This window comes from Arthrobotrys flagrans, assembly GCF_004000055.1.
Source record: "Arthrobotrys flagrans strain CBS H-5679 chromosome Unknown unitig_15, whole genome shotgun sequence".
NCBI lineage: Eukaryota > Fungi > Ascomycota > Orbiliomycetes > Orbiliales > Orbiliaceae > Arthrobotrys > Arthrobotrys flagrans.
In genome coordinates this window covers 106,062-131,554 of record NW_027137545.1, presented here as the reverse complement: position 1 = coordinate 131,554, position 25,493 = coordinate 106,062, and the positions used below count along the sequence as shown (strand labels likewise).

Genomic DNA, 25,493 nt, shown 5'->3' with positions numbered 1-25,493 from the left:
GGGTGCTGGCGTAATTTTAGCAGGTATCGTGGTTTTGTCAAGGGAGTGAGCAAGGGCTTGGGGTATTCAATCTATCGTATGCTGAACAAAAACGAGTGTCCTGGGTCAGCAAAAAGCGAACAGAAGAATGAAAAACTTTGCCTGCAGCATAACGAGCGCCGTTTTTCTTGGAGTTCTTGGTCTCCATAGCCCAGACTTTGCATTTGCATTTGGTGGGCGAACGGCTCGCAGGGTAAATTGCGGAGCCACCTCCACCGGGTAAAATGAAGATGGTCAGCCCCCATGGAGTCGTGGAGATGTTATTTGAGCACACAAAAACTGGCTTTGAGGACGCTTTGAGGCCCAGCAACATGGGCAAGCAAAGGACCAGCGTTAAGACTAATACAAAACGGTATAAGCGTGCTAGGGTCGGGATGGGGTTCGACATCTTTTGGGCGAATCACAAACTGGGGTTTCTGCCTCGCTTGCCACCCGTGCACGGTTCTTGCCTTGTCATGTTGAGTTTGACTGGGGGGTTCGTATTCGGTAAAGATTCTTTTTGAGCACTGACAGGGGCGACCAACGTTTTTTTACCACTGGTTTCTGATGGATGTGGTCAGTTCATTTCGCTCAAAGGCGAGAATCGAACGATTGTCGAGGAGGCTCACGTGGTGAGCTCTAGCTAATCAGTTCGAGCGGCGACTCGTGGTTTCTTTGACACACAGGTATAATAGGGTCTTATATAGCCCACACGAAATTGCCAACGGTTTGGGATTTGATCGATGGAATTGGATTTTGTAATGCAAAGTTGAGGGATGCGCTATTGATGGTAATCAGGATATCACGATCACGACTTCAAAGAACAAAAAGCATGCAGCAAAATCAATTGCAAGATATGTCGAACGTATAGACAGAAGAAGAGAATGATCTCATGATCCATCACGCCAGCTTCAACCGGGTTTAAACGTACATTTCTGAACTGCAGTGTGGTTGTAGCCGTTTCACGATTTCCCGCACCAAACTGCACCGCTTCGAAAGTTTTGGCAAAAAAAGAATTGAGGTTCGTAAAAATCCCCACCCGACGCACCAAAACTTTAATTCGATGGTTCGTATCGACGTACCGCACAGAAATCATGAAATTCGCTGTAATAATTTGTACAGAATGCATACTTTTTTGCTGCGTCCTCGTATTTTTTTATGTGTTCTACCGGAACTTCTAGAAGGTAGTACCGTCGAAGATTGTGGGTCCCCTTTCTTTCCATCCTATTCGGCATCATTACTATTGTGGGGAAAGAGACTCCGTTTCTAACTTTTTAGTCGTCATAATCAGAGTGTGGAGAATGAATGCGGAGGTCCTGTGGCCGCGCCAGCCACCCTTTCTTTCGGAGCACTCATGATCATGAAGTTCTATGGAATTACTTATACAGCAGTCGTCTCTTTAGTTTTTTAGTTTTTTTTTTTTTTGCTTTTACCGCGGATAAACTACCCCGAAGAATACGTAGTCAAAGATTCGGGATGTGACCATGTGCTCCCCACACTCCACATTTATTTGAAAACATGAAGATGGTGCAGCGGATAAATCATCTCGTTGAAACCGCATCGCCAGCTTCAGTATTTGTTTCCTCGAGCAAATGTACTGAAGTAGCTTCGATTGATACTTTGTGGGGGAGCTATGATCCCCAGCTCGATGCACCAGCTAAGCTCAGACGTCTTCATGAAACAAACACTTCCTACTAATACGCCATTATTGTCTTGTGTTCCTGGATCTAGATCCAATTGGGAGAGATCGTTGATGCGGCTGTCCGCTATGACCTCGGTACCTTCTTATGTAAGTGGTAAGGGGAACTAAACACTCTCACATAATCGATATCGATATTTTCTTGGCTTTAAATATGGTTTTATAGGGAAGGGCGTTTACTTCCCTTGGATTCCACATACCAAGATTTCAAGAACCATTAGATCCGGTGGTTTACCTAACGGATGAGATCTTAGATAGGATATGGGGTCGTTTGGACCCGCTGCTAATTGGCATCATATGTGCATGCTTAAGGTATAAGTATGCCGGCGGAGCCAGCTGCATGAAAAAGTGTCGATATTTTACCCGGATTGGCGGTTTAAGATGCTGGACGGGCTAGGTCTGTTCTATCACACACTGTAAGAAATGGGTCAGGTCAGCTGGCGGCAATACGGGCTTGAGAAGTAGTTTTGGTAGACGGATTAGATGATGGACGAGATGAACTATGGCTCATTAATGCATGCGCTTGTTTATTCATAAACCCCTTCGAGCCTGGTCCTCGGAGTCAACTGGTTTTAAATTCAACATGAGTTGTAGAAAACGTAGATTCGAGTTAACCCAGGAAGACACCAAGTATCCCGTATTCACCTCCACCACCCAATAACATACCACCTTCATACCACGCATCAAGCCCCATCCGCAGCTGAAAAGGGAAAATCAGGCTAAACCCTTCTCAAAAGGTTCTCGGATGTACCACTGGTCGCAGAAATAGTGTCGTACCTGCATGAATTATAAAGTGGTACATCGGTATACCCTGCCTCTGATCATTGAAACGAGCGTCGCTTCTTTTATTTCTTTCGGCTCGTTTACGGAGGACTCCGGTTATGGGATTTGAGGCTGTAAGCTGGTGCACTTTTCTGGGAATATCACTTACGTACGCTTTACATATATTATATGTTGGGTGATTAATGTTTGGACGGTGGTTGATATGAGAGACGGCCCGGGCCAATTAATATTGGTCGGAGTGTTTGTTGGTACAAACCGGAAAGACTTGGGGTGGAGCTATTGGAAGCTTAAAATCACGTGATGGGTTTTGAATTCCGGCCGTGAGGTGAAGCCATTTTGGACAGCCTGGTTACCTGATATGTTCGTAGATAAATCGATTCGGATTGATCTGTGATAAGTCCGGCTAGAGTGTAATCAGAATTTGCATAGACTCGCATATGATACACTAGAAACTCTTTATAAGATCATAGGTACCCGGTAGAACAAGAAGGGTCACCGAGACTATATATTAATCACATGGCGAGTTCAGGTTTCAAAATCGACCATCTAATATTTGCACAACACGACGGGGAGACATCCTCCATAAACTACTATCAGAACAGGATTGCTTGCCTGCTGCCGCCCGGTTTCGAACTCAAACGTCACGTGACCACAACACATTTTTATTCACCCAATCCAGAATCTTTCTTGACGGGACATTAACATTCCCCCCTTCTGTAGCAGTAGAACATGTAGGTCTGTCACGTCATAATTCTTATATATATACCTCTCTCTATATATATACAGTTATTCGGCGAAGGCCGTGTCACTAAATTTATAATATATAACTCAAAGCCTCAACTTTTACAAACCAATTAACTGTCTAGATCAATCTAGACTAACCCAATCCACCATCATCGTTAAACGCCTTCTCCCCGATAACCATAAAGATAAATGGCAAATGCACGCCGACTTGTCGCTATTTCTATATTTACATGTTCTGTTGTGTCATTCCGTCATAGGGCTTGATAAATATCCAAAACAGGTTAGATTCCGCGAGCAAATACAGCTTAGTGCCCAGACGGGTTAGATTTCGCGAGCTGTACTGCGTCGCTCTTCAGCCTAGCTCGGTTGGAAGAAAAAAAGCGTGAATTCAGGGTCGCTTAGAAGATTCCATATGTTCGATTGCATGGTCTTTTCTGGGAGGGTACCATGCAGGGTTACATTTTTGGCGTCCTTTTGTTATTGTTCTCTCTTTTTGAGGTTCGGTTACATGGAATATATGATCGAGTGATATATTGAATTAGTGAGAGTGATAGAGGGATTGTGTATATATTAGGGCTTCAACGGCCGGTTTTGGATTTGGCCAAGATGGTATCGTTTAATACAATCGGATACAAATCGTTGGTTGATTGATAGATATTGATCAAGATGGTTCCCAAGTTCGTTTTTATAACATCCTGCTTGACAGCATTGACGGCAGTAGCCTCGGGGCAGACGACTCTGTCCTCGTGCGTGGCCAATAACTGTCTCAGAGGTATATAACATATCAGCAGCATCTTGATTATATATACCTAAGTTAATTCTTATAATTGGATAGCCATCCGCGGGTCGGCCTTCCCCACTCGCTCGGGAACCGAAGACTGTTCTTCTTTCTTCAAAGCGACTGTTACTCCTGCTACTGTGTAAGTATTATCTTTTAATCTACTGATACAATATGTTAATGATATATAGTACTTTGACTGCCACCACCCCGATCCCCTACACCGCCTCCACAAGCGTCCACATCACCGTCTCCACCACCCTCCCCTCCTCAGTCACAGACATCATAGGCACCGTCGAAACCAGCATCATCGACAGAACCGCCTCCACCACCATCGAAGAAACCGCTTCCGCGACTATCTACGAAACTTCCACTAGTACCATCTATGTCACCGCCACCGCACGTAGCGATGTCACCGCCACCGCCACCGCGCACACCACCTTCACAACCGACGTCTACACGATCGATAAAACCGCCGTGACTTCAACTCAAACCATTGTCGACCATCAGACTGACACCAAAGTCGTCTTTGATACTGAAACTGATACTGCGTATAATACTGAAACTGTGGTTACTGTTCTTGTACAAACGCAGACTACGTCTTATACGTCTACTCAGACAGTCTATAAAACTGCTTATACTACTACGACAGTCTATACTACTTTTAAAAAGAGAGATCTGGAAGTTAGGCAGGAGACTGTATTCCCATCTGTCGTACCGGCGTATGCTAGTCCTTGCCCCAATGTTGCGCAGTATATCAGTGCTTGCTCCTGCGTGGGTGTAACTCGCACGACTCTCACGCTGCCAACTCCAACTGTTACTGTTACCATCGGTGAGTCGTCGGCTGTTAGTACTTTCACCAGTACTATCATCGATACCACGAATACAGAATACTCTACTATTATCATCCCTTCGACATCAACATCTACATTAACGGTATATACCACCGTCACCACAAATACCTTCACTGACATCGACGCCACCGTGACAACATACATCACCGACGCCACTCAAACAACCTACTTGACCGTCTCAACAACAACCGAAACAATTACCATCGCCACAAAAACGCTTACTATAACTGACAGTGTAGCTACAAATATCATCCCAACAGCTACACAAACGGCTACCATTCCCGTAACAACAACGGTCATAACAACCGATGGAACGATAATAGAAACAGTCATAACCGCTACGATCACGAATACTCTGACTAATACAGTCACAACACCGTCTTATACAACAACGATAAAAACCCTTACCTACCCACCAGTAGAATCACAAGTTACGGTCGCGACAATCACAAACACCGTACCTGTAACCGTCACCACCGCCTGCGCTAACGCCGTCCCCACATTCGCACTCCAAGTCACCGGCGGCGGTCCATATAACAACCAGTATATAAGCACCTACACCGGCAACAACGGCTTATTCGACGTTCACACTCTAATCACCGTTCCATCCTTCACAGACTCCTTACGGTTTACCCTCCGTGGTACATCACTATATGATCAATCCGGATGGGTGATGGCGGGATTAGCGAGTAATTTTCCGTTCTACTTCCAATTTGCGGCGGAGAGTAATGTGCCGGGGACTAATAACGGGTGGATTAAGTATTCTTGTGCGATTACAGGGGGGCTGTTGAAGTGTGGGTGGGGACAGAGGGATACGTATTATGTTTGTCCGAATGTGAGGAATTTTATTGATTTGGCGACGTTGGGGTATCCGGCGTTTAGTTCGTGTGATGGGACGGTGGTTAATTTGGCGGTTATCATGACGTGTAAGTTGTAAGTAGTTAGAATACGAGACTGGAGAGAGGTAATCGGGAATCATTAGGTAATAGGTAATTGGAGTTGGTGGATATTAAAATATTATTTTTTCATTTGTCTTTTATGTTTTCTACAGTCTCTGTAATATAATATAATATAATATAATATAATATACAAAATTTTTTAAAATGTGCTATTCTTTTTTAATAACTACTCATAACTATTATAAACGTTCCTCTAACATATATTCCCCGTTAACTACCTAGCTTATTTAACAGCCTAGCCTGCTATTATAATAGTCTAGTCTAAACCATAAATAGCTTCTTACTCTGCCAGCCCATTCGGTTCATCCACCTACACACACATATATATAACTCAAATACTAGTCTACTAGTTTACATATGGTAACCAGCCAACCTAGGAATGGAAGTGCTAACCTGAGAATTAGACTAGTTAGCCTGAAATCTGGCCGAACTACCTACGTAGGTACTTGTCAACCACCCTCCCGTTACAGCTTGGCAGTAGCATATTAAAATCGGTTTGGTCGGTTGGGAGATGTATGTTTAGGTTAGTTAGATGCGTGAAGGGTGGTGTAGTTGTGATGGGGAAGGAGTGGGGGGTGTGGAGATAGTGTTAAAAGTATGGGTGGTGGGGTTTTAATTAGTTCTGAGATAATATTAATATCCCGAGACTAAGTACTTAATTAAGTACCTTTAACGGCTTTTGTCAGTCCTGTAACTAAACTGTGGGCTTTTGTATGGAATATCCTTCGAAAGTTCGGACACATTTCATTTCTGTGGATGCTTTCTACAACACAAAAAGACGTTGGAATTTTTGAACTGGGGCTGCAGATTTAGCTTTTGTCTAAGTAGTCGACGGGACTAGTCGAGGCTGGTGAGCTACAAGACCAGCTGAATTGCTTTAGTAGAAAAGGGTTAGCTGAAGAATGTGCTCTTTTCCCTTTGTGGGACTTAGCGTAAAGGTTTTGGGGGATATTCAATCTGCCCTTGACAAAACATTCAAGCTTCAAAGCTCATGCTACCTAAGTTCTTACCGTCATAAACATATCATCAGAATATATATCATCAAAAAACACCAACAAACCTATCGCGCCGTGGAGTGGGTGCGCAATGACAAAGGGGTCATGTGATTTTATGGAAATCAAAGGGATAAGTCGTCATTGATTTCTAACTGCCGACAGCTTTCTGCGGGTATGGCATCTAGGTGGTGATAGATAATTACTTTTATGCCCATAGAATCGCAGTTTCCGTTTTCGTTACGCACTCACTCTGCATTTGGTAGATTCGTTGGTGGGATTTGGAGTATGGGGTATGGAAGGATTGTATCTTGATGATATTTTTGTGGGGAAGGAGGTGCTTGGGTGGTGCTTGACACTAGGTAGTGTCGATGTTATTGATGAAACGCCCGATCTTAGGATATAACTTCCGCCTTTTTGTCGGGGCTTGCTGGTCTTTTTATTCGGGTCCCGTGCTGTGGCTTTGGGAGGAGTTGGTGGGAGGAATCGTGGTGTCGTGGTGTAAGATGCGACGCCCTCTGGTTCTGAACAGTACTTTCTACTGTACGACCGTTTTGAAGTGTTGAGAGGGGTTGTAAATCAATTAAACGGCGGAGAAGAATTACTTTTTTTGGTTTTATTTTGTTGCTGGGTTATGAAAGGAAGAGAGGGAGGGAGGGAGGGAGGCTTTTTATGGATAATATATATGGCTATTGTGAGGTATACGCAAGTACCTAGGTATGTACATTAACAAGACTGTGAGGCTACCATTCTGATTTAAACTGGATTCCGGTTTAAGTTAATTTGAATTTTGGTGTCCGAAATTATCACGTGACTCGCAACAGTAGTACTGAGGCCGGTGACAAGTCTTAAGAAGTCGATGTTGGTGGATTGTCAACAGTCAGTTATTGGAAGTGTTAAGGTATTTTGAGGGGTCATGATGTTTTCTCCTTTAATTAATCTAGTTTTATTTGCATGGCTTATGGAGTTATAGGAAATGGAGATGGGTGTTTGAATTCTCCTCCGTTTTCTTCTCTTCTTGAGCATCGAACTTAACTTCCTACTCTTGATAGACCTATTTCTAAGTCTTCTAAAACAAATATTACATACCCCACATGGAATATAGCTGAAACTTGAATACATTGAAACATAATCTATTTGAAGTTATTATATTTACATGTAAGCATCAACCCGCCTAGGCAAATATGATAAAGACTGAGTGTCTGTGTCAACAACCATTAACTTTCCATGGTTCTAATTTGTTGCTACTTAAGTCTACAGGCACTAGATGGGAGCTTCGTACCCATCATTACTTTCAGATTCGAGGTCCTAATTAATAGTATCATCGTGATATTGATAGATGCTAATACTGTGTTGATTGTTGGGGATTATGTAATCCACATCCATAATCTGTGTCACCTACACCGTTTGGGGTCGGGCCAATGAGGATGGGATGGTTTCGCACGCGCGCTGTCAGTCTTGCATGATTCATGATCCTGGCCGATCCTAGCTTCGATATTGAAGTGGATGCCTAACATTGCCGGTATTGCAGGGACTTAATTCTTTGATTGAGCGAAGATCTTTGCTGTATGTGGTATTGGTAGAATATTCAGGGTTATGGGGTGAAGGGATGGTGGTGTACATAGGCGATCGATGTTGTGGTGCAATCCAATCAGTTTCGTGGTTAGGGGCATGCACCTGCATTTGACGTTGAAGTTTATATTCCCTGCTCGTTTGGCGCCTGCGGGTGTAGTCGATTAAGGCTGGGTTCCTTGTCGGCCTTATATTATAGCACGTGGGTACGGGTTTTCTTTCTAGGATTTATTGAAATGTATGATTATAATTTGATTCACGGAATATTTGCAAGTTCGGAAGCTACGTTGGCTTTATAACGTCGGGTTGTAAAAGCGTGGGGCTGCACAATGCATGGGGAGGTAAACCCATGGGTTTGCTAATCTTTTTATCTTACGGCTGAGTTCCATGCTTTGGAATGCTTGTAGGCCTCGATTGAGCGGGTCGGATCGGATGATACCGACAAGGAATCTGAAGATAATGGGGATTATGCAGGTACCCTGTCCACCATCTCTTCTAGGTAGGTACTTTTTATCTGGGCGAGTTTTGCATTCTGGAAAAATAGGCCGACAATATGCATGTTCGTCGTTAATTTTGTTGTATATAAACTCTTTAAATGCCACAATATGGATATCCACCATAATTACTAAGTAGTTAAAGTAATGTTATGCTAACTACCTCTCTCTAAACTCCATCTACATTCAACAACCCGTTAAGATGAAATCCTTACGAAGTCTTTCGGGCATACTTCTCTTCTCCCTGATGGGGATTACAAGAGTATCTAGTGCCGAGAAATTCAAAGTTACACTGTCGGTCGATGGTCGAACGTCGTTTGTTGAATCCGATACTGCGGCGGTATATTACCCCAAGAAAGACAAATACTCACCATACTTCATCGGAAACGACGGATCTGCTGAAACCGGTGGATTCCATATCTGGGAAATATATGCCAAACCCAATACTTCATTAAAAGAACTTGGAGCCTACAAAACTGGACGGTCAAAATTGGTGGAGGTATTATACGATGTTGGAGAGAAAGAGAGGGATTTGGTGATTACGTTGTCCATGTCGGATTCTTTACTAAGAGTTTTTGAAGTCGATGAGAAGGGGGTTGGGGGCGTTAGGGGGGAGAAGTTTGTTCAAGGTGATTTTTCGGCGATTTGTGGGGGAGAGGGGGGATAGGACATTATATATATGTTTTGGGGAAGAGGTGGGGATATAAATTTTTAATTCGAGAGAAGAGGGGAAGGAGGGGGGTGGAAGTTGTTGAGGTAAGTAATTTTATATACTTTTTGAGGAGTAGTGCTAATGTTTTTGGGGATATTTAGACGCAGGAGTTTGGAATCCCTATCGAACCGAATGCGTGTACTGTATCTCCTGACGGGAAGGTATTCTTTGCAGGTGATAATGGGAAGGTATTTTTCTTTAATTCAGTTGATGAAACCGCCGCTCCAAAGATTATAGAACTTGGGGAACTTGGGGGTGGGGATGAGGTTAAAGGTCTTAACATTTATTACGGGAAGAAAGAGAGTTATTTATTCGTGGGGTTGGAAGATGGGATAGAGGTTTTTGGTATGAAAAAATTGGAGGCATCGAAATCTTTGGGGAGGATTAAATTTGAGGATGAAGAATTGGAGATTGGAGATTTTGGGATATATCAACGAAGTAGGAGGGGGCATGAGGACGGAGTTACTGTGTTTGCCGGGGAAGATGGGGATGGCGGGTTTTTTGGGGTTAGTGGGTTAACGCCGGTTTTTAAAGCGCTGGGAAAGAAGGCGAATACGAAGTACGATCCACGGGAGTGTACTGACGAACATACGAAACCGAAGAAGTGTGGTAATCTTGATGATTGTAATGGGTATGGATATTGCCCGACTAACCCTCGGGATAAGAAGGCTACGTGCGACTGCTTCCCGGGGTTTACAGGAAAGACATGTAATAAGATTACTTGTCCCTCAAACTGCACCTCACCCTCTCAAGGAACTTGTACCGGTCCAAATACCTGTACTTGTATCCCACCCTTCACTGGCGGAAAATGTTCTACTCTAGCCGTTCCGGCAAGATACGAAACGGAGGAAAGTGGTGGAGCGGATGGAGATGATCCAGCTATATGGATTCATCCGACTAATACATCAGACTCAAGGATTATTACGACCGTAAAAAGTGAGGTTGGGAGTGGACTTGGTGTGTATGACTTACAAGGGAAGAGGACGGGTGGTGTGAGTGGTGGAGAACCGAATAATGTGGATGTTTTGTATGGGGTTGATGTGGGGGGGAAGAAAGTGGATTTGGCGGTGGCGGGGTGCAGAGTTGATGATACTATTTGGTATGCTTTAACCCATCCTAACAATATTGCAGAATTGGGAGCTGATAGGTAGAGGATAGTATGTACGAAATTACCTCTAACGGCGATTTAACCACCATCCCTGGCGGCATACAACCTCTCCCCCCGGCCGTCAAAGAACTAGAGAAGAAATTTAAGGTCTACGGTTCCTGCGTCTATCACTCCCCCAAAACAGGGGAATACTACGTCTTCATCAACTCGAAGTCCTCGCTTTACCTACAATTCCAGTTATCGGCTACTCAGGAGGGGAAGCTGAATACTACTCTGGTACGACACTTTTATGTGGGGAATAGAGGACAAGTAGAAGGTTGTGTCGTCGATGACCAGAATTCTAAGTTGTTTTTGGGGGAAGAACCGTATGGGCTTTGGAGTTATCCTGCCGAACCGGATGAACCCGCCATTGGAACACTCGTGGATAATACGGTTGTCGATGGGGGAAGTTACACGCTGATGTTGAGGGGGTTACACTTGTCTACGGAAAAACGAAAGAAGAGGGGTACCTTATTGTCTCCTGTCAAGGATACAGTGAATATAATATCTACCAACGATATCCACCGCATGAATTTGTGATGAGCTTTACGATACCCGAGAATAAAGAGAGAGGGGTAGATGGAGTTACGAATACGGATGGGATTACGGCTGTTGGGGCAAATCTTGGGGGGGAGTGGGAGTATGGAATGGTTGTGGTGCATGATGATGTTAACCAGGCGGCGGATGGGACGGTGAGGACAGACGCGACGTTTAAGATTGTGAGTTTGAAGGATGTGTTGGGGGATAAAGCGGGGGAGGGGCTGGGGCTGTTGAAGGGGGTGGATGGGGGGTGGGATCCTAGAAAGTAGATACCTATATAAAGATGATCAGGCCTTCTTTAAGGCCACCTAGAGGGACTGCCTAATTATCCGGTAGATATGGAATCTACGCCGATCCCGTTCGTTGATCGGCGGGAAGAGACAGGGTGGCTGTTTTTGAGGTGTAAATTTAGAAAGATAAATAGAAAGGTATTTATAGACGGATTTTTGGATATGTTCACGTCATTGAGACTATAAAAGCCCCGCTGTTTATTTTCAATCTACTTTGCACGCTACTCGAACCAAACTACTTACATCTACCTACATCCATATTTTTACTGTCTACGCACACATTTATCTACGTACTTATCTCTTTACCTTTTACTATCTACTCGCATACCTACGTATGCGTATCTACGTATTTGCCGACTTAGATACCTATACCACCATTACACACCATGGCATCCCCGAATCATGATAATGAGGTTATTGATACCTCATTCCCGGGTATTAAAGTCTGGAGGGATATACTCTTCCAAACTCATAGACCGGAGCCAAGTTATTGGGTTTCCAAAGTAAATCGGGATACCATGAAGTTCCCGTCGAGGAAGATCAATGTAATTTGTTTAATATATATTCATTTATCATGTTGGAAGGGTAGAGTGCTGACTATGGAATGGGAAATAGCAGATAGAATCTTCTGCATTCGGTGGGCCGACGTATGACGTCAGGAGTCAAGGTTACTAGTTTTGTAAAGGGAATCGGGAGCTAAGACCTTTGAAGTCTACTTCTAATATATTAAAAATAGACGTAAGTAATTCAATATACTCTTTTAATAAAGATGTAATCCTAACCATACCTGGCATTCGGTGGACCAACGTACGATTTTAAAAAGAACGATTAGGCAATATATTATCGGGTCACCCAGACAGGACAACCAGTAATCGCAGATGGCTTGGAGCATACGGTTTTCCTGCGGGACCCAGCCTTAAGAAGATGCTTTCTCTCTGCTGGGAAGCTGTGGAACGTCGACTCGGACTATGTCGAGTCGGGCTTCTAGGTCGGCCAGAGGTTTTTCATACCACCCTTCACTTCTGGAAATGAAATTCTGAAAATCCATCATCGAAAGAAGTGGATCATTATGGTAACAACCGGGAATATAAATTTCATGTCAATAATGGATGTCTTTTCGGCGATGAGGATTCTGATCCGGAGGCTGTACAGGTGTATCTATACTCATACGATATCCTTCAAGATCTCGCAGTCTTCCGGCCAGTAGATAAAGAATATCGGACCTAACTCGATTCCTCTAGACCACTTTTTAAAGAAATGTCCGGTGGAGGGACTCCCGGAACCCATCATATCATATAGCGTCTTCATAGCAGGATTTAATGGAGAACTTGCGTTGCCGGTCGTGGAGGAATATAAAGATGCGTATATTAACGCTGTTGAAGTTGAGGATGACGTGGAGAGGCTTCGTTCCGTAGATCGTCCTTTGGTACTACTACTATTGATCCTAGGGATGCTAACTATTTCGTTTCTTAAAAGACGGATTTCCGACAGATGTTGCTGCCGAATATCAGAAGCGTGGCATATGGTCACGCGGAGTTATACCCGGGCCGCAATAACTTAAACTCCCTTTTGCGGGCTACGGCTGCTCGAACGGAAATAGGGACAACCTGTCCAGCCTGTGAGGGGTATGGGGGATCTTTCATTGCTTTATACAATCCGGAGTGTCAGAGAGGGAGCAAGATGAGATGGGATAGTCTTATTACGTCTTTGGAAGGAGTAAGTCGTTGTACTGACTGTATTGGAAGTGAATGGAAGCTAATAGATAACATAGTTACTGGGAGGGATGTGAATAGGGCGTATAATAAGGGGAGCTCATCCCCGATGGATTTGTCGCAAAAGTCGAGAGGTGCTTGATGGATTGGAGTGAGAGTTTGGAGCGGGGTTTGAGCCGAAGAATTGTTCGGGAACTCATAACCACTAGGGTCTAAGCAGCTTAAATAGCATTCCGAACTCGCAGGAATTTGGAATTCGCAATTGCATTACCAGGGGCCTGAGTAAGAGCTGTAGATGCTTAGAACCATTATCATAGAATGTAAACCCTGGAAACTCAGAGAACGTCCGCCTCTATTGCTTTAGTCACTCTAACATTGCTTTCCTCGTCCTCTTTAGTCGTCGACGTAGCTATTCGACTGTTCAATTAACGCTTCGCATAGGGCGGTTGTCATTTTGTGTCTCCTTTGAGTCGCTGCCAATGCTTGATATACCGCAAATTAAAACGCTCATTGACTGCCGGTGTATCGTCAACTTCTATCTTACCGGGTGTCAGCTCTACTTTGCCGCATACGTCTCCCAATGCGTAGATGTTCTCGATGTTAGTATTCTGGTAGTCATCGACTCGGACAAAACCAGTATCGCCATCCGACTCGACGCCAATTTGGTCAAGGCCCAAGCCGTTGAGGTATGGTAGCAGAATGGGAAGAGCTTTCTCGCCAGCTGACCACACCGCCACATGAGGCGACGCCTTCAAAGCAAAATATATTTGAACCGTCAGGGAATACCCACTATCATGAGATACTCTGCTTGTAAACCCTGAATGTCGTTCGCCTGCATTGTTTAAACGATTTTGATGGGCAGATCTGTTCTGTATTTTATTAATAGTTTAATAGGGATAGAGGTGCAACACGTCGAGTTGTCAAACTGTAGTCTCACAGCGTCCGCCTGTGTTGGCGAAGGTATTGGTCGGGTCAGCCATTCCAATATATTGATTATCCATTACCTCAGTAGTAGAGGCTTCGGAAGAAGTCGTGTTCCCCATGGTAATGCGAGCTTCTTGATGAGGTTTATCGTGGTTCGAGGTTGACATGGTCAGAATGATGAAGCTTCAGGGAATGGGGTTGCATTTCAGAGTACCCGGAAGACATGGTAGGTAAAAGAAATTGGTCTAGTTGGCAAGTGGGCCACGTTAAATGTGACGGTCTAACATATATACTGATGATGCTTGTGGTGTTTGTAGTGTCTAACTAGAATTGACGCTGTGTGGTGATGTCGTGGTTGATGTCGTGGGGTTTAGGAATATTGTCATATATGGTTGCATCTTCGCTTATATTCCTATAGTCCAGCTTTTTGACTAACTATCCTCCTACATACCTCCTACAGAAACTTTTGGACTTTACAATTCCATTCTCTCTACAAATACATTGGGGTAAGTAGTGGTGATGATACTAAGGGAAAGCAAGAACAAAGCTTCACGGAAGGCTGCGGGCTGAGTTCTATCACAAACTATCTGAAATGATTTGAGGCTAGTTTGAAACCTGCATTCGTTAAGGTAGATACAGGAAACAAGCGGTTATATTTAAGCTGGACTGAAAACAGGAAGAACTGAATATGAGAAACCAAGTTACACCAAACAAGTCATGACGGTCATCAGAGATGCTCGATTTTCCGAACACGAAAGGAATATGAACATGAACATGAAGAAACTATAACTTCAAAAACATACACCTAATACTCATAGGTACGACGGATGTGGGCTTGAGGAAGCAGTGGAACGGGAGCCGGTTCTAGAGTCCTCGGTGCGTAATGTGGTCTTGGAGGAACTGCCATCGCTGGAGCAGGAGCAAAAGTCTTGGTGTTAACGAATACGGGTTCTCCGTATTCGTTGTATGTGATTGTCTGCGGTGGGGGAAGCATCTTGTATTCCTTCTTCCTTCTCGGAGGGCTATAGCTTATATCTCTATCCAGTCGGATTTCTTTTATGGATCGAGCTCTAGAGCGGCTGCCTTGGCTGATGACGGTACTAGCTTCATCTATCTCGTGCGGTCTTTCGATAATAAGCTCACGAGGCCGCTCTACTATCACAGGTTTTTCGACGACTGTTTCCTTCGGTTTGGCTAAAACTTCCCTAGCCTCTTTAGGTCGTTCGACAATATATCTGTTTTCAGATGCTCGATGTCGTGACGGTACTCGGATGCGTTCGATGTCAACTTCTGGGCCGCTATTTGCATATCTGGCGACCTCGCTATAAGCTATTTCCTTTCGGCGAATGGGAATAATGATCTTTTCATCTTTGACGACAGGTACTTCAATAGTTCGACGTGGCTGGATTATGGTAACATCTTCCTCCACGACTTCACGTTCGGCGGTCGGTCGCACAATCTTGGCTGGGTCGTTGTTTACAGCGTCCCTGGGTCGGATAAGAATGACATCCTGGTCAATTTCCTGGTACCCAGTGCCTGTAACCTTATTACCGCGGTCTCGGACGATGACAGTATCGGTAGGATAAAAAAAACTACCCTTTCGTTCGGTTTCCTTTGGTAGTTCGACAAGAAGCTTCTCGCTGACTCTAGATTGACTAGCCGCTCGTCTTCCGGAAAGTTGCTCAACAGCTTTTGTGCTGGATACTTCCACTTCCTTAACGTACGCAATAGGGAATATTCCCTTCTTGCGAGTGGACAGATTCGTCCCCTTATACCACTTTTTATCAACATATCGCTTTACTTCAATCACATCCCCGATTTTCATAGCGAGGTCTCCCCTCTCACTCTTCTCGAACTCATGGACCGGTGTAACGAATTGTGGTGGACTCGCAAGCGTCAACGATGATAGACTGTCGCTTGAAGAACTGCTAGAAATGGAATCAGAGCGACGTCTGTGGTGTCGTTGATGATGCCTATCGCCATGGCGAGAGGAATGATGTCGCGACGAACACGCATGGGAATGGTGCGACCGTGAGCGAGATACCCTTGTTCTGGAGCTACTGCTGGATCTTGAACTGGATCTGGATCGGGAACGGTGGAATCGGTGTTCGGACTGTGATGCGTAACGACCTCGGCGCTCGCGCCCGTAGGGTCGGTATGAGGTAAGCGATAAGTCTGCAATGGAATGGCGGCCACTGTAGTCCTTGTGGTAGCCTGTAAATCTGGGGTATCAGGGAACGAACTTCTCACAGCGCAACATTAGTCCAAAAAGTAAAGCAACTTACGATAATCAGAAATATCATTCGTCGTCCGTTCCTTCTCGACATAGAAGCGAGGCGACGACATGTAAAATCGGTTTGGATTCGCCATCCTTTCGACTTCTTCGGCGGCAGACACAAACAAAGGATCTTCGTGGCCAAAAATTGGGTATTGAAGGGCGAATTGAGGTTTAAATTTGCTAGTGCAGGGAACAGACGTAACTATATACCATCGGACGTAGTTGGAAGTGAAAGTACAGTAGAATTGTCAGCTGGGCAAGCCTGTTAAAGAATCAGCGCTCCGCCACCGAGTGGTGATGATTTCCCCCGCAGCTAGACGGGAAGGTGAGATGATGAGTCGCACTTGTCGCAGTCAAACATGTTCAGCTCGCTGTGCCACGAAATATAAATTTGCCTTTGGATCCTGCATGTGAAATTCGCGATCCCAATTGTTGAACTGAAATCATTCCTACACCGAACGACTAAATCACTTTCCAACCTACAACGAGCTCGACTTTGAGGTAAAACGGCCAGACGATGGCGCCCGATGACGTTTAGCTCGTGCGATTTCCAGGCCTTGATGCCCTGCCATCGTGACGTAAAGATGTTGACGCTTACCCGTTTTTGGAGAAGTGCATGGGATATTTACAGGGGTTGAAAAATAACACACGACATGTGCGTTGACATATGTCGAGTTGAGGAAGTTCGGGATCCGGCGTTCACAGATACCTATATCTACTTAGTGTAGGTCATCATGATTTTAATTGCCTTTTATATCTAGCATATCATTCTATCTAGCTATTAATACGCTGTGTAATTACATCCTACCAGTACCTATACCGCTCTGTGGGTTGGCTCCTGCAGCTCCAGGCGCTACATATCTCGGATGACCCTGATCGATCGCCAAATGAATTATATCCTACCTACTCCTGGGACAAGGAGGGAAAGGTCTTCTATATCTTGCAGCCTGGTAGAAGTCTAAAATCGAGTAATGACCCCAACCGCGATTGACGAGAGATTGGACCTCGTCATCACTCGTGTCGGTCCCCTCGAATATGAACAAATTCTGCACGCACACATAGATGCTATACCGCCGGCTTTTTAAGTGTTACACCTAGAGTTGGTCGAAATCTTACGGGTGTCGGGTTGGCGTCTATTAGAGGCTTTGGCTCAAGCAGCCCAGCGTCGTCAACCCCCTGTCCTTGAGGGACAAGTTGCTCGATATTCGTTAATCATAAGCATTCTAAGCTTATAAATGAAGCCTAGGAAGAATTTATTTCTACCTGCTGGTTCCGCCAAAAATTTATACTGCTTTCGCAAGTCTTTAAGCTCTGCCAAGATTTGTTGCATTTGGTCGTTTCCTTCCTTCATGCTAACGTCTTCTTTGGCATCTTTTGAGACGGTGGCCTTCTCTAATTTCTTTGTAATGGCTGCCATTTCTCTGGCGTGGGTGATTTCCATCACTCTTCCTGCTAGAATGAATATACCATTCCTAGCTTTGCAGCTTTCCCTATTGATCCATTCCTGCGCGTTGTTTTCCATATCTGGGATGAGGTTTGAGAGAGCCTGGTTCCTATTGATGAGATTCATGACGCCGGGATAATGGTTGTTTGAGTGACAGAATTTGGGGGGACAGCGTGTTGTCCGTAATGTATTTTTCGAGTGATTTCACGGTTTTGTGTACTTTACAGTACTTAACTGTAATGTCTGCGAGGTTGTGAAATTTTGGTCCCTAAAGGCTGCTGGTATATTGTCTATACATTCGGAAACCTGAGAGAGTTGCGAGAAGAAGATGGCACGTTCTTCTCCATTGTTTTGGTCAGCAACGATTGCGTAGGTGTAATTCATTGTGACGTGTTGTTTATTTACTTTTGAAGAAAATTTAAAAGAAATGACAATTAAAAGAGGATTTAATTAAAAAGCTAGTATCCTTGATACCCGACTTAGACGTTTACTTGCAGTATAGCCTTAGTTTCTTTAGTTACTCTAACTTTTCAAAGGGGGGGACGTACCTGTTTATATATCTCCTTAAGCGCCAGGATTTTGGTGTCCAATGCTATTTCTGAGCATTTACTTCACAAAATTCGAAATTCTGCTCAAAGAAGAGAAAATACTTTTAAAGGGAGAGATTTGAAGCATTTTAGAAGCATGATTGGACTCGCCCATATCGTAAATTCGCAGTCGCATGGTGAGGATATTGATTTTGTCGGATTTGGAGGGTCTAACCGTGACGGCGCTACGTGATTCTCGTAGTTCCCTTAAATACAGACTGATATTTGGAACTAATAATACCTAAATGTACTAATGTAAGGAAAAAGAATGAATTTGCGGGCTTAGAATTACTAGTCCCCTTTTTTGTCCTTGTGGATTGTTTCAACCTCGAATCTCCTTTGCTTTGTCGTAGATTCCGATAACGAAGGCGGAACCTAGAGATGCGAGACCCGAGGGTTTGGATTGTGCTTACGTGAACCATCTTAAGCTTTTTAGGTCAGATGAGCGCCGGTCAATTTGGAGATAGATATTTAAATCGGTACTCGGAGTATATCTCGCCCAATCATTAGACAATGCAATCGCGGTTTCAACGTGTTCCTGCTATGGGCGAAAAGTTTGCTCCAAACCTGTCGCTGCTTTTTTTGGGTAGTCTTCCCGATCCGGCGAAGTAGGTTTCCTAGTGATGAGATGTACGCTTAGAGAGCAAAGATCTGGGCATACGGCTCTTGACAATAACACACAGACAACACATTTATCTCAGTGAACAACACATTTCTTTGAATGAACAACACCCAACGCCCCGTTGTGTTGCCCTCTTCAACAAATCGACGAAATTCAAAAGTTCATAAAACCCGTTGCTGTATAAAATTCCGTTGCTTTATAAAAGCCCACTACACTAGAGTTTATTCTTCTTCTCTAATCATCACACTATTCTCGTTCTTCCAGCTTCTCTACAAAACACATACTTCTCGTTACCATCAAGACTTAAGACCGAGATGTCGAACCATTACGAACTGCTCGGAGTGCCGATGATGGCAACTCCTGCTGAGATCAGAGCGGCCTGGAAGACGAAGGCGCTAGAATTACACCCCGATAAGAACGGAGGGTCAGTGGGGGCGAAGGAAGCTTTTCAGAAGGTGGGTCTACAATCTTCATGAAGAGCTTGAAGATACACAATAGTACACAACGGGCGGTCTTCACAAGGCACGGGAGATCCCCTGGCGAGTTTGGAATGAATTCCATGTCAGTAGACCTGTGTCAGAGCGCTGCACTAAGTCAATTATGATTTAAAGTACCCCATGTGTGCTTTCGTGGGCGTTGCTAGTCTCAATAGCACAGCATTGAATTTAGGAAGTCCTAGTAGGCTCGTAGTATCCTAAATATTCTGATATCGGATACCCGATATACTAGCATCTAGTTAGCTTTGGGGTCCATAAAATGCTAATAATCTTCCTGCCCATACAGCTTCAAGCAGCGTACGAGGTCCTCTCAGACCCAGAAAAACGAGAACAATACGACCGAGCCGCAGCTGCCGAAGCTCGCACGAGCTCTGTGAAGAGAGGCGCCCCGTATACCGCCTCTGAAGGGCTCTTCCACCAAAAGTGGAAGTCACACGAGTTTGCTCGGCCGAGCGTCGACAACTCGAGACGAGAGGTCGCGGATCTACAATCCAAGATCTCAGATCTCCGGCGGCGCATGGCCAAATACGAGGATTGGTTCAATAGGTTGGACGAGGAGAGGAAGGTGGGGGCCAGAACCCGTTTCCGGCAGAGAAAAGAGGCGGGCGGTCGGATGTATCCGACCGACCCGAAGAAATACACCGAGGAGGATCGCGAGGTGGTGGCGGTGAAGAAGATGAGGGCCTACGGGGTCGCCATTGCGGGGTTGGAGAGAGAACTCCGCATGGAGGAAATCCCCGTTAGGACATGGGACGACGACGAGGTGATCCGAGTGAGGGAGTGGGAGGAGTTGGAGAAGCTGCGCCAGGAACGGGCAGCAGAGAAAGCCAGGCGAGGACATGCTGCCAAAGAACAAGCGGGGGAGGAAGAGGAGGGGGGGAGGGGGGCCCAGTTGCACCCGGTGGGGGTCCTGGAGGAAACCCCCCCTCTTCTGGGAACGATGTTTCTGTTGCCGCGAACGACGAAGGACATTCACTTGGGAGTGTCTGAGGTGCAAATACACGGCCTGCCATAGATGCAGGAGAGAGGTGGGGCACTGAGTACGCCTACTGGGAAGAGATGTTTCGGGGAGGGGGGCAGCATGCGTGGCAATCCTTCTTTATAGATTTTATTATATCGGGGAGTTACTAGGGCGGGGCCAGAGGATATAGCGTGCGTTATTATAATGTAAATTATTTTTTTTGGACACCGCTATAGTGTGGTGATTTACCCCCGATGATATAATTTCCGTCGGCCGTTAAAGCCCGTGAATTTCCAGCGTGCTCTCGAGTTCTTATCTTTAACGTCTATCTTTCGTATTAAAGCTCCCGCTCAGATCTTCGTAAACCAACGTGCGAATATATACCTCCATACCTACGGAACGTGACTATATCTGCCCAAGCTACCATCAACCGTTTTGTAAATTTTAATGATACACAATTATCCAGTCTAAATATGCAATATATGCAATCATACACTGTAAATATCATGTAAATGTCTGCCGGCCGCCTAGATTTCAGACCAATAGCTATTGACGTCAAACCAGTAGCATTGATCGATTAGGTAGGTTTGTACCATTTAGTATTTCGGCTTGACACGAGGCAGCTCGAGTGCAATGGTAGCTTGCATAACGTGCCTGAAATCCACTTGTGCCATTTAATCGAGCCTCTCTACTAAAATACATGGCGGGGAATCAATAATAAACCATACAAAGTCTCCTTTATAAAGATTGAATTCTTTTCCTTTGGCTCATTTGAATTTTCGTATGGGATTACATATACTCCACTCCAGCTAAATCAAACGGCAGCCACAGCTAGCACTAGATATCGATATCCTGGGTTTGGCCTCGCCGAGCCCCGACTTCATTTTACAGGAATTACCACGAAGTCTATAAATACCAAATGTCCAATTTTTTCGGCAACACCGCGTTCGGTTCCGGCTCAACTGGATTGGGAACGCCGCTTAGAACCAGCGAAGTCGATGAAGCAAAGAAGGAAATTAAACAAACTTCATTCGAAAGGTGGGTTAACAATTCTCTGATAACTAGCTTTCTCAAGAACGAAATTCCCGATTTATATTTGGAGCCCTATATTGACTATCTCCTTCACCTTGCTCTTTTCGAAAGTATAGCCTCATCAATGACACGCGATTCTCAGACGTCCAAGTAGTTGTCGGTCCAGAAGAGGTTGTATACAGCCTTCATCGGAACTTCTTGGCACATCGCTCCGACTTTTTCGGCCGGGTTCTTGACTCCAAATGGAAAGAACACAAAGACGAGATGGTTCGGCTTCCGGAAATTCATCCACAAGCTTTCAGAGTAGTATTAACCTGGATCTATGGTGGTGCATTTGTCATTCTCGACCACAAGGAATATCTTTCGGAAATTTATAGCGCCGCAGATTACCTACAAATCCCAGATTTCAAAGACTCATTCTTCAAACAGCTTATATCTGCTATCAAAAGCCCCTTTAACGATTTTCCACAATCGGCGAAACGACCCTGCATACATTCTCCAATCCCAACTCCCTTTATACTATTAGGAAAACTGCTAGCCATAGCGCCAGAAGCTGAATATTCGACATTGCAAGAATTCGCGTCTACTCTTACTACTTACTTCGAAATCCCTTGGGAAGGGCTGCATCCTTTAGTTACCAAAGAGCCCGAAACCATAAATGCAAAGGTTCTGTTCTATATGATAGCCGCAGGACTAGATGGATATGGCGGTCGTAAAAAGATACCGGCAGAAAACGATGTCGATGTTTTGAGGGGTTTGGCTAGGGCGAAAACTAGAGGAGTACAGATTATGGGACGGTAAAAAATAGGTCTTTCTCAGGTATTTAATGAAGTAATTCTTAGTCTCGTTCCCGGATTCTCCTTTTGGAGTAATAAATTATATCGGGGCGATGCCAAGTCTACACGGTCAACAGACATATAGAAAGATTTTTTTTTTTATCTTACTCGGAATCAGGGTTGCCCAAGCTAATTCCGCGGAGATAGAGGGACATATAGACACTCAAATACCACCAATTAGTGGTACGAGGTTTAATTCAGTTGCATATTTTCTCAAACTCTCATCACGACTTTCAACAGCTATCCATCTCAGGATCAGATTACGATAGTTTTGGAATGTAAAAATGAAGGAAAAATTTTAAACTATCATTAGTTATAACCCAGCTAGTTAAGTTTTAATAAAAGGTAGAATTAATTACATATTAGGATTGTCAACCAGGGCCAACGGCAGGTAGTTCTTTGCTGTACTATAGCAAAACCAAACATCAAAACCAAGTAAAATCAAAAACTTTTGCCTATATCGCCCGTTGCGATATTCATTTTTCCCGTCCAGGCCGTTAAGATTTTTATATAAAAGAAACCAAAAAGAAAAAAACCAAACAAAGAACTTTTTTATATCCCATTAATTACCCTCGCCATTAATCCGATTTTGTCGTGCCGCCCGATTTTGCCCCGTGTAGTAGCCAGTAATCCAATTCATCCCAAGAAAATCAAAAACTTTTGTTGTTTGTGGTTTGAGTAGCGTGTATGTGTAAAAGTAGTGTAGATGTTGACCGGCAGAATAGTGATTTAAGCAGCATAGCTAGCAGCGCGAGCCTCAGACTCAACAAGCTTAAGCTTGATTGGAATGCCAGCAGCAGTAATGCAGCAGCTACCATCCCACCACATAACAGTCCACTGTCCGTCCTGCTGACCAGGGAAAGCATACCACCTCTGCTCAAAGTTATAACCAAGGAACTTCCCAGCTGCGGGCGCAATCTTAACCGATGGTCTACCAATATTAAAAGTCCATCCACCTTCCATAACATTCTCACCGTATTGCTTTCCAGATCGCTCGGGATCGGAAAGGAAAGCGAGACGGAGGGTATTACCGCCGACTAGAACGGCGGGGGTATCGATGATGCCGATTGGGTAACCGTGGAGAGACCAGGAGAAGGCGTCTTCGGTACCTGTGGCGTAGAAGCGGACTGCGTTTCCGGATTCGGGCTTGCCGAGTTTGGCGAAGGGCCCGTCGAGGGAAACAGGCATGCCGTGGAATGGTTGACCGGGGGCGACGGCTTCGAGGGTGAAGCTTGGGATTGCGGCGACGGCGGCCATGGTGGTGGAGATGAGAGCAGAGAGGGTAATGAAGGCTTTCATCATTTTGGTGGATTTAATTTGAGGTATTGAGAGTTTGAGATATGGTACTCGAGATCGAATAAGTGAGGATGTTTGAGGTTGAAGTAGTTGAGAGTGGATGAGAAGGCTAAATGCCAAATGTGTATGATTGTGACTGCAGATGTGAAGCTTGAAGTTTGAAAGTTGTGATACTGCTGAGTGACGTTTGAATGATGTTCTGAGAATGAAAGTCTGATTTGAGATGGGATTCGAATGTCTTTTATAGACGAATATAGTGTATTGAATTAACTGTGAAGCTCAACTTGGATTAGTATGAACGAAAATTTTGACATTCGGCTTCCGCATAGTCCAGAAGTCGAGATCAGCAGAGACTTCATCTAAGACCTTTTCCCGATACTGACGCTAAAGACCCATATCCTAGCCCTTGCTTGTAGGATATCCGAGTTTGCCATTTCAAGGGACTCCAATCCCACTTCTAGCGTTAAGAATCGGAATGAGCGATAACCTGATAGAGGGATGTTCTACCCTTGCAATTTATTTATTTTTTTTGACACTAAATATACTCTGGCCTGCGTAAGCGAATCAGCAGCTTCCCTTAGCGGCAGCCTTAACAGGCTCCATCAGCTATGGAAGAAATTTTTTTGCAATGCGACTCTGCTAGAAGAGCGATGCCGACGATATCCTCCTCGCCGACCCAAGGTTCACCGTTGCCTTATGGAATAGTTGGGTCAGCATTGAAAGAAATTTCTCGTAGATGCTTGGCCAGAGCTCGGCTCTTCGTGAGCACGATTTTTTATATTTTTTTTTGGTGTTGTGGATTGTAGTTTACATGAGGGCCTACAGCGCATGGGATACTGTATTGCGAAGATCAATGCCATTGAGATTCTTACGAAGGATTCTAGGAATGATCGGTAAGATCTCGGTGTTGCTATCGATGACGGTCTGGCCAATATGACGATTTGATCAATTGATGTGAAATGAGAACCGTGATCAAGACCATTCGTTAATCAATCAAGATCCATGAGATACACAGTACGTGTATAGTTACACGCGGTACATTAACACGATATCGACAGGTTACCTATCACCAACCTTCTAGAACTCTTGGAAGTGGCAATGCAAGGAATTATTCGGCCTGTCCAGCTGTAAAATCTAGGTCAAGAATCGAACGAAATCCGGCTGAAAGCAAGTTTTTCCCTAATTAATTTTGGTTAGACTGCAGTCTCCGGATTTCACACCTGACAAGCGCAAGTCTCTTCTAGTGGAATCTGCGTTCCTCTCACCTCTAACGGCAGCTCATATATCGATTCCCACTGCGCCTTGGCAGCTCTTTCACATGGATTATTGGCAGTGGCCTGCCGTTCAAACAACGCACTTTCCAACATGTCGTTCACGCCTACCCGATTCGGAAAGGTCAACGGAGTCTCGACTGAGTAGCAGGCTACAGTTTGCCACCTGTAGCCGATGGGCACTGCGCCTCAAAGTGGCATTCTTCTCACAGTAGAATTCAGCTGTGAGGTGTAACTCGGGATGGGAAAATTTCTTGCAAACTTTTTTTTGTTGTGCTCCTCCAGCTTGACTTGGAAGTCGTTCGTGTGAACGGGAAGACAAATCAAATAAGGTTATCACGATATACACGGGCCGGATAGGATCCGGCAATGTCTTAATCCTTGCCACCCGATTGCTATTCTAGATCCTTGCGTTTTGTTTATGACGCTTCGTCTTAGAATACTTGAACGA

General features: G+C 44.6%; 6 protein-coding genes across 6 annotated transcripts; 4 read left to right on the top strand and 2 right to left on the bottom strand.

Annotated features, from left to right (window-relative positions):
- Positions 1 to 3,910: 3,910 nt before the first annotated feature.
- DFL_000029 (uncharacterized protein) lies at positions 3,911 to 5,813 on the top strand (the record flags this gene model as incomplete). Its single annotated transcript, XM_067631753.1, has 3 exons — positions 3,911 to 4,016; positions 4,080 to 4,164; positions 4,214 to 5,813. The coding sequence occupies 3 exons, from the start codon at positions 3,911 to 3,913 to the stop codon at positions 5,811 to 5,813; spliced, it is 1,791 nt and encodes a 596-aa protein (XP_067494549.1).
- Positions 5,814 to 9,095: 3,282 nt separating this feature from the next.
- On the top strand, positions 9,096 to 11,561 carry DFL_000028 (uncharacterized protein; the record flags this gene model as incomplete). Its single annotated transcript, XM_067631639.1, has 5 exons — positions 9,096 to 9,522; positions 9,615 to 9,649; positions 9,707 to 10,704; positions 10,764 to 11,247; positions 11,313 to 11,561. The coding sequence occupies 5 exons, from the start codon at positions 9,096 to 9,098 to the stop codon at positions 11,559 to 11,561; spliced, it is 2,193 nt and encodes a 730-aa protein (XP_067494548.1).
- A 407-nt stretch (positions 11,562 to 11,968) lies between these two features.
- Positions 11,969 to 12,257, top strand: DFL_000027 (uncharacterized protein; the record flags this gene model as incomplete). Its single annotated transcript, XM_067631524.1, has 2 exons — positions 11,969 to 12,127; positions 12,201 to 12,257. 2 exons carry the CDS (start codon positions 11,969 to 11,971, stop codon positions 12,255 to 12,257), a joined length of 216 nt encoding a protein of 71 aa, XP_067494547.1.
- Positions 12,258 to 15,023: 2,766 nt separating this feature from the next.
- DFL_000026 (uncharacterized protein) lies at positions 15,024 to 16,545 on the bottom strand (the record flags this gene model as incomplete). Its single annotated transcript, XM_067631409.1, has 3 exons — positions 15,024 to 16,143; positions 16,263 to 16,432; positions 16,504 to 16,545. The coding sequence occupies 3 exons, from the start codon at positions 16,543 to 16,545 to the stop codon at positions 15,024 to 15,026; spliced, it is 1,332 nt and encodes a 443-aa protein (XP_067494546.1).
- A 2,918-nt stretch (positions 16,546 to 19,463) lies between these two features.
- Positions 19,464 to 20,661, top strand: DFL_000025 (uncharacterized protein; the record flags this gene model as incomplete). Its single annotated transcript, XM_067631295.1, has 2 exons — positions 19,464 to 19,604; positions 19,933 to 20,661. 2 exons carry the CDS (start codon positions 19,464 to 19,466, stop codon positions 20,659 to 20,661), a joined length of 870 nt encoding a protein of 289 aa, XP_067494545.1.
- Positions 20,662 to 23,204: 2,543 nt separating this feature from the next.
- Positions 23,205 to 23,777, bottom strand: DFL_000024 (uncharacterized protein; the record flags this gene model as incomplete). Its single annotated transcript, XM_067631177.1, has 1 exon — positions 23,205 to 23,777. The coding sequence occupies one exon, from the start codon at positions 23,775 to 23,777 to the stop codon at positions 23,205 to 23,207; it is 573 nt and encodes a 190-aa protein (XP_067494544.1).
- Between the last annotated feature and the right edge of the window lie 1,716 nt (positions 23,778 to 25,493).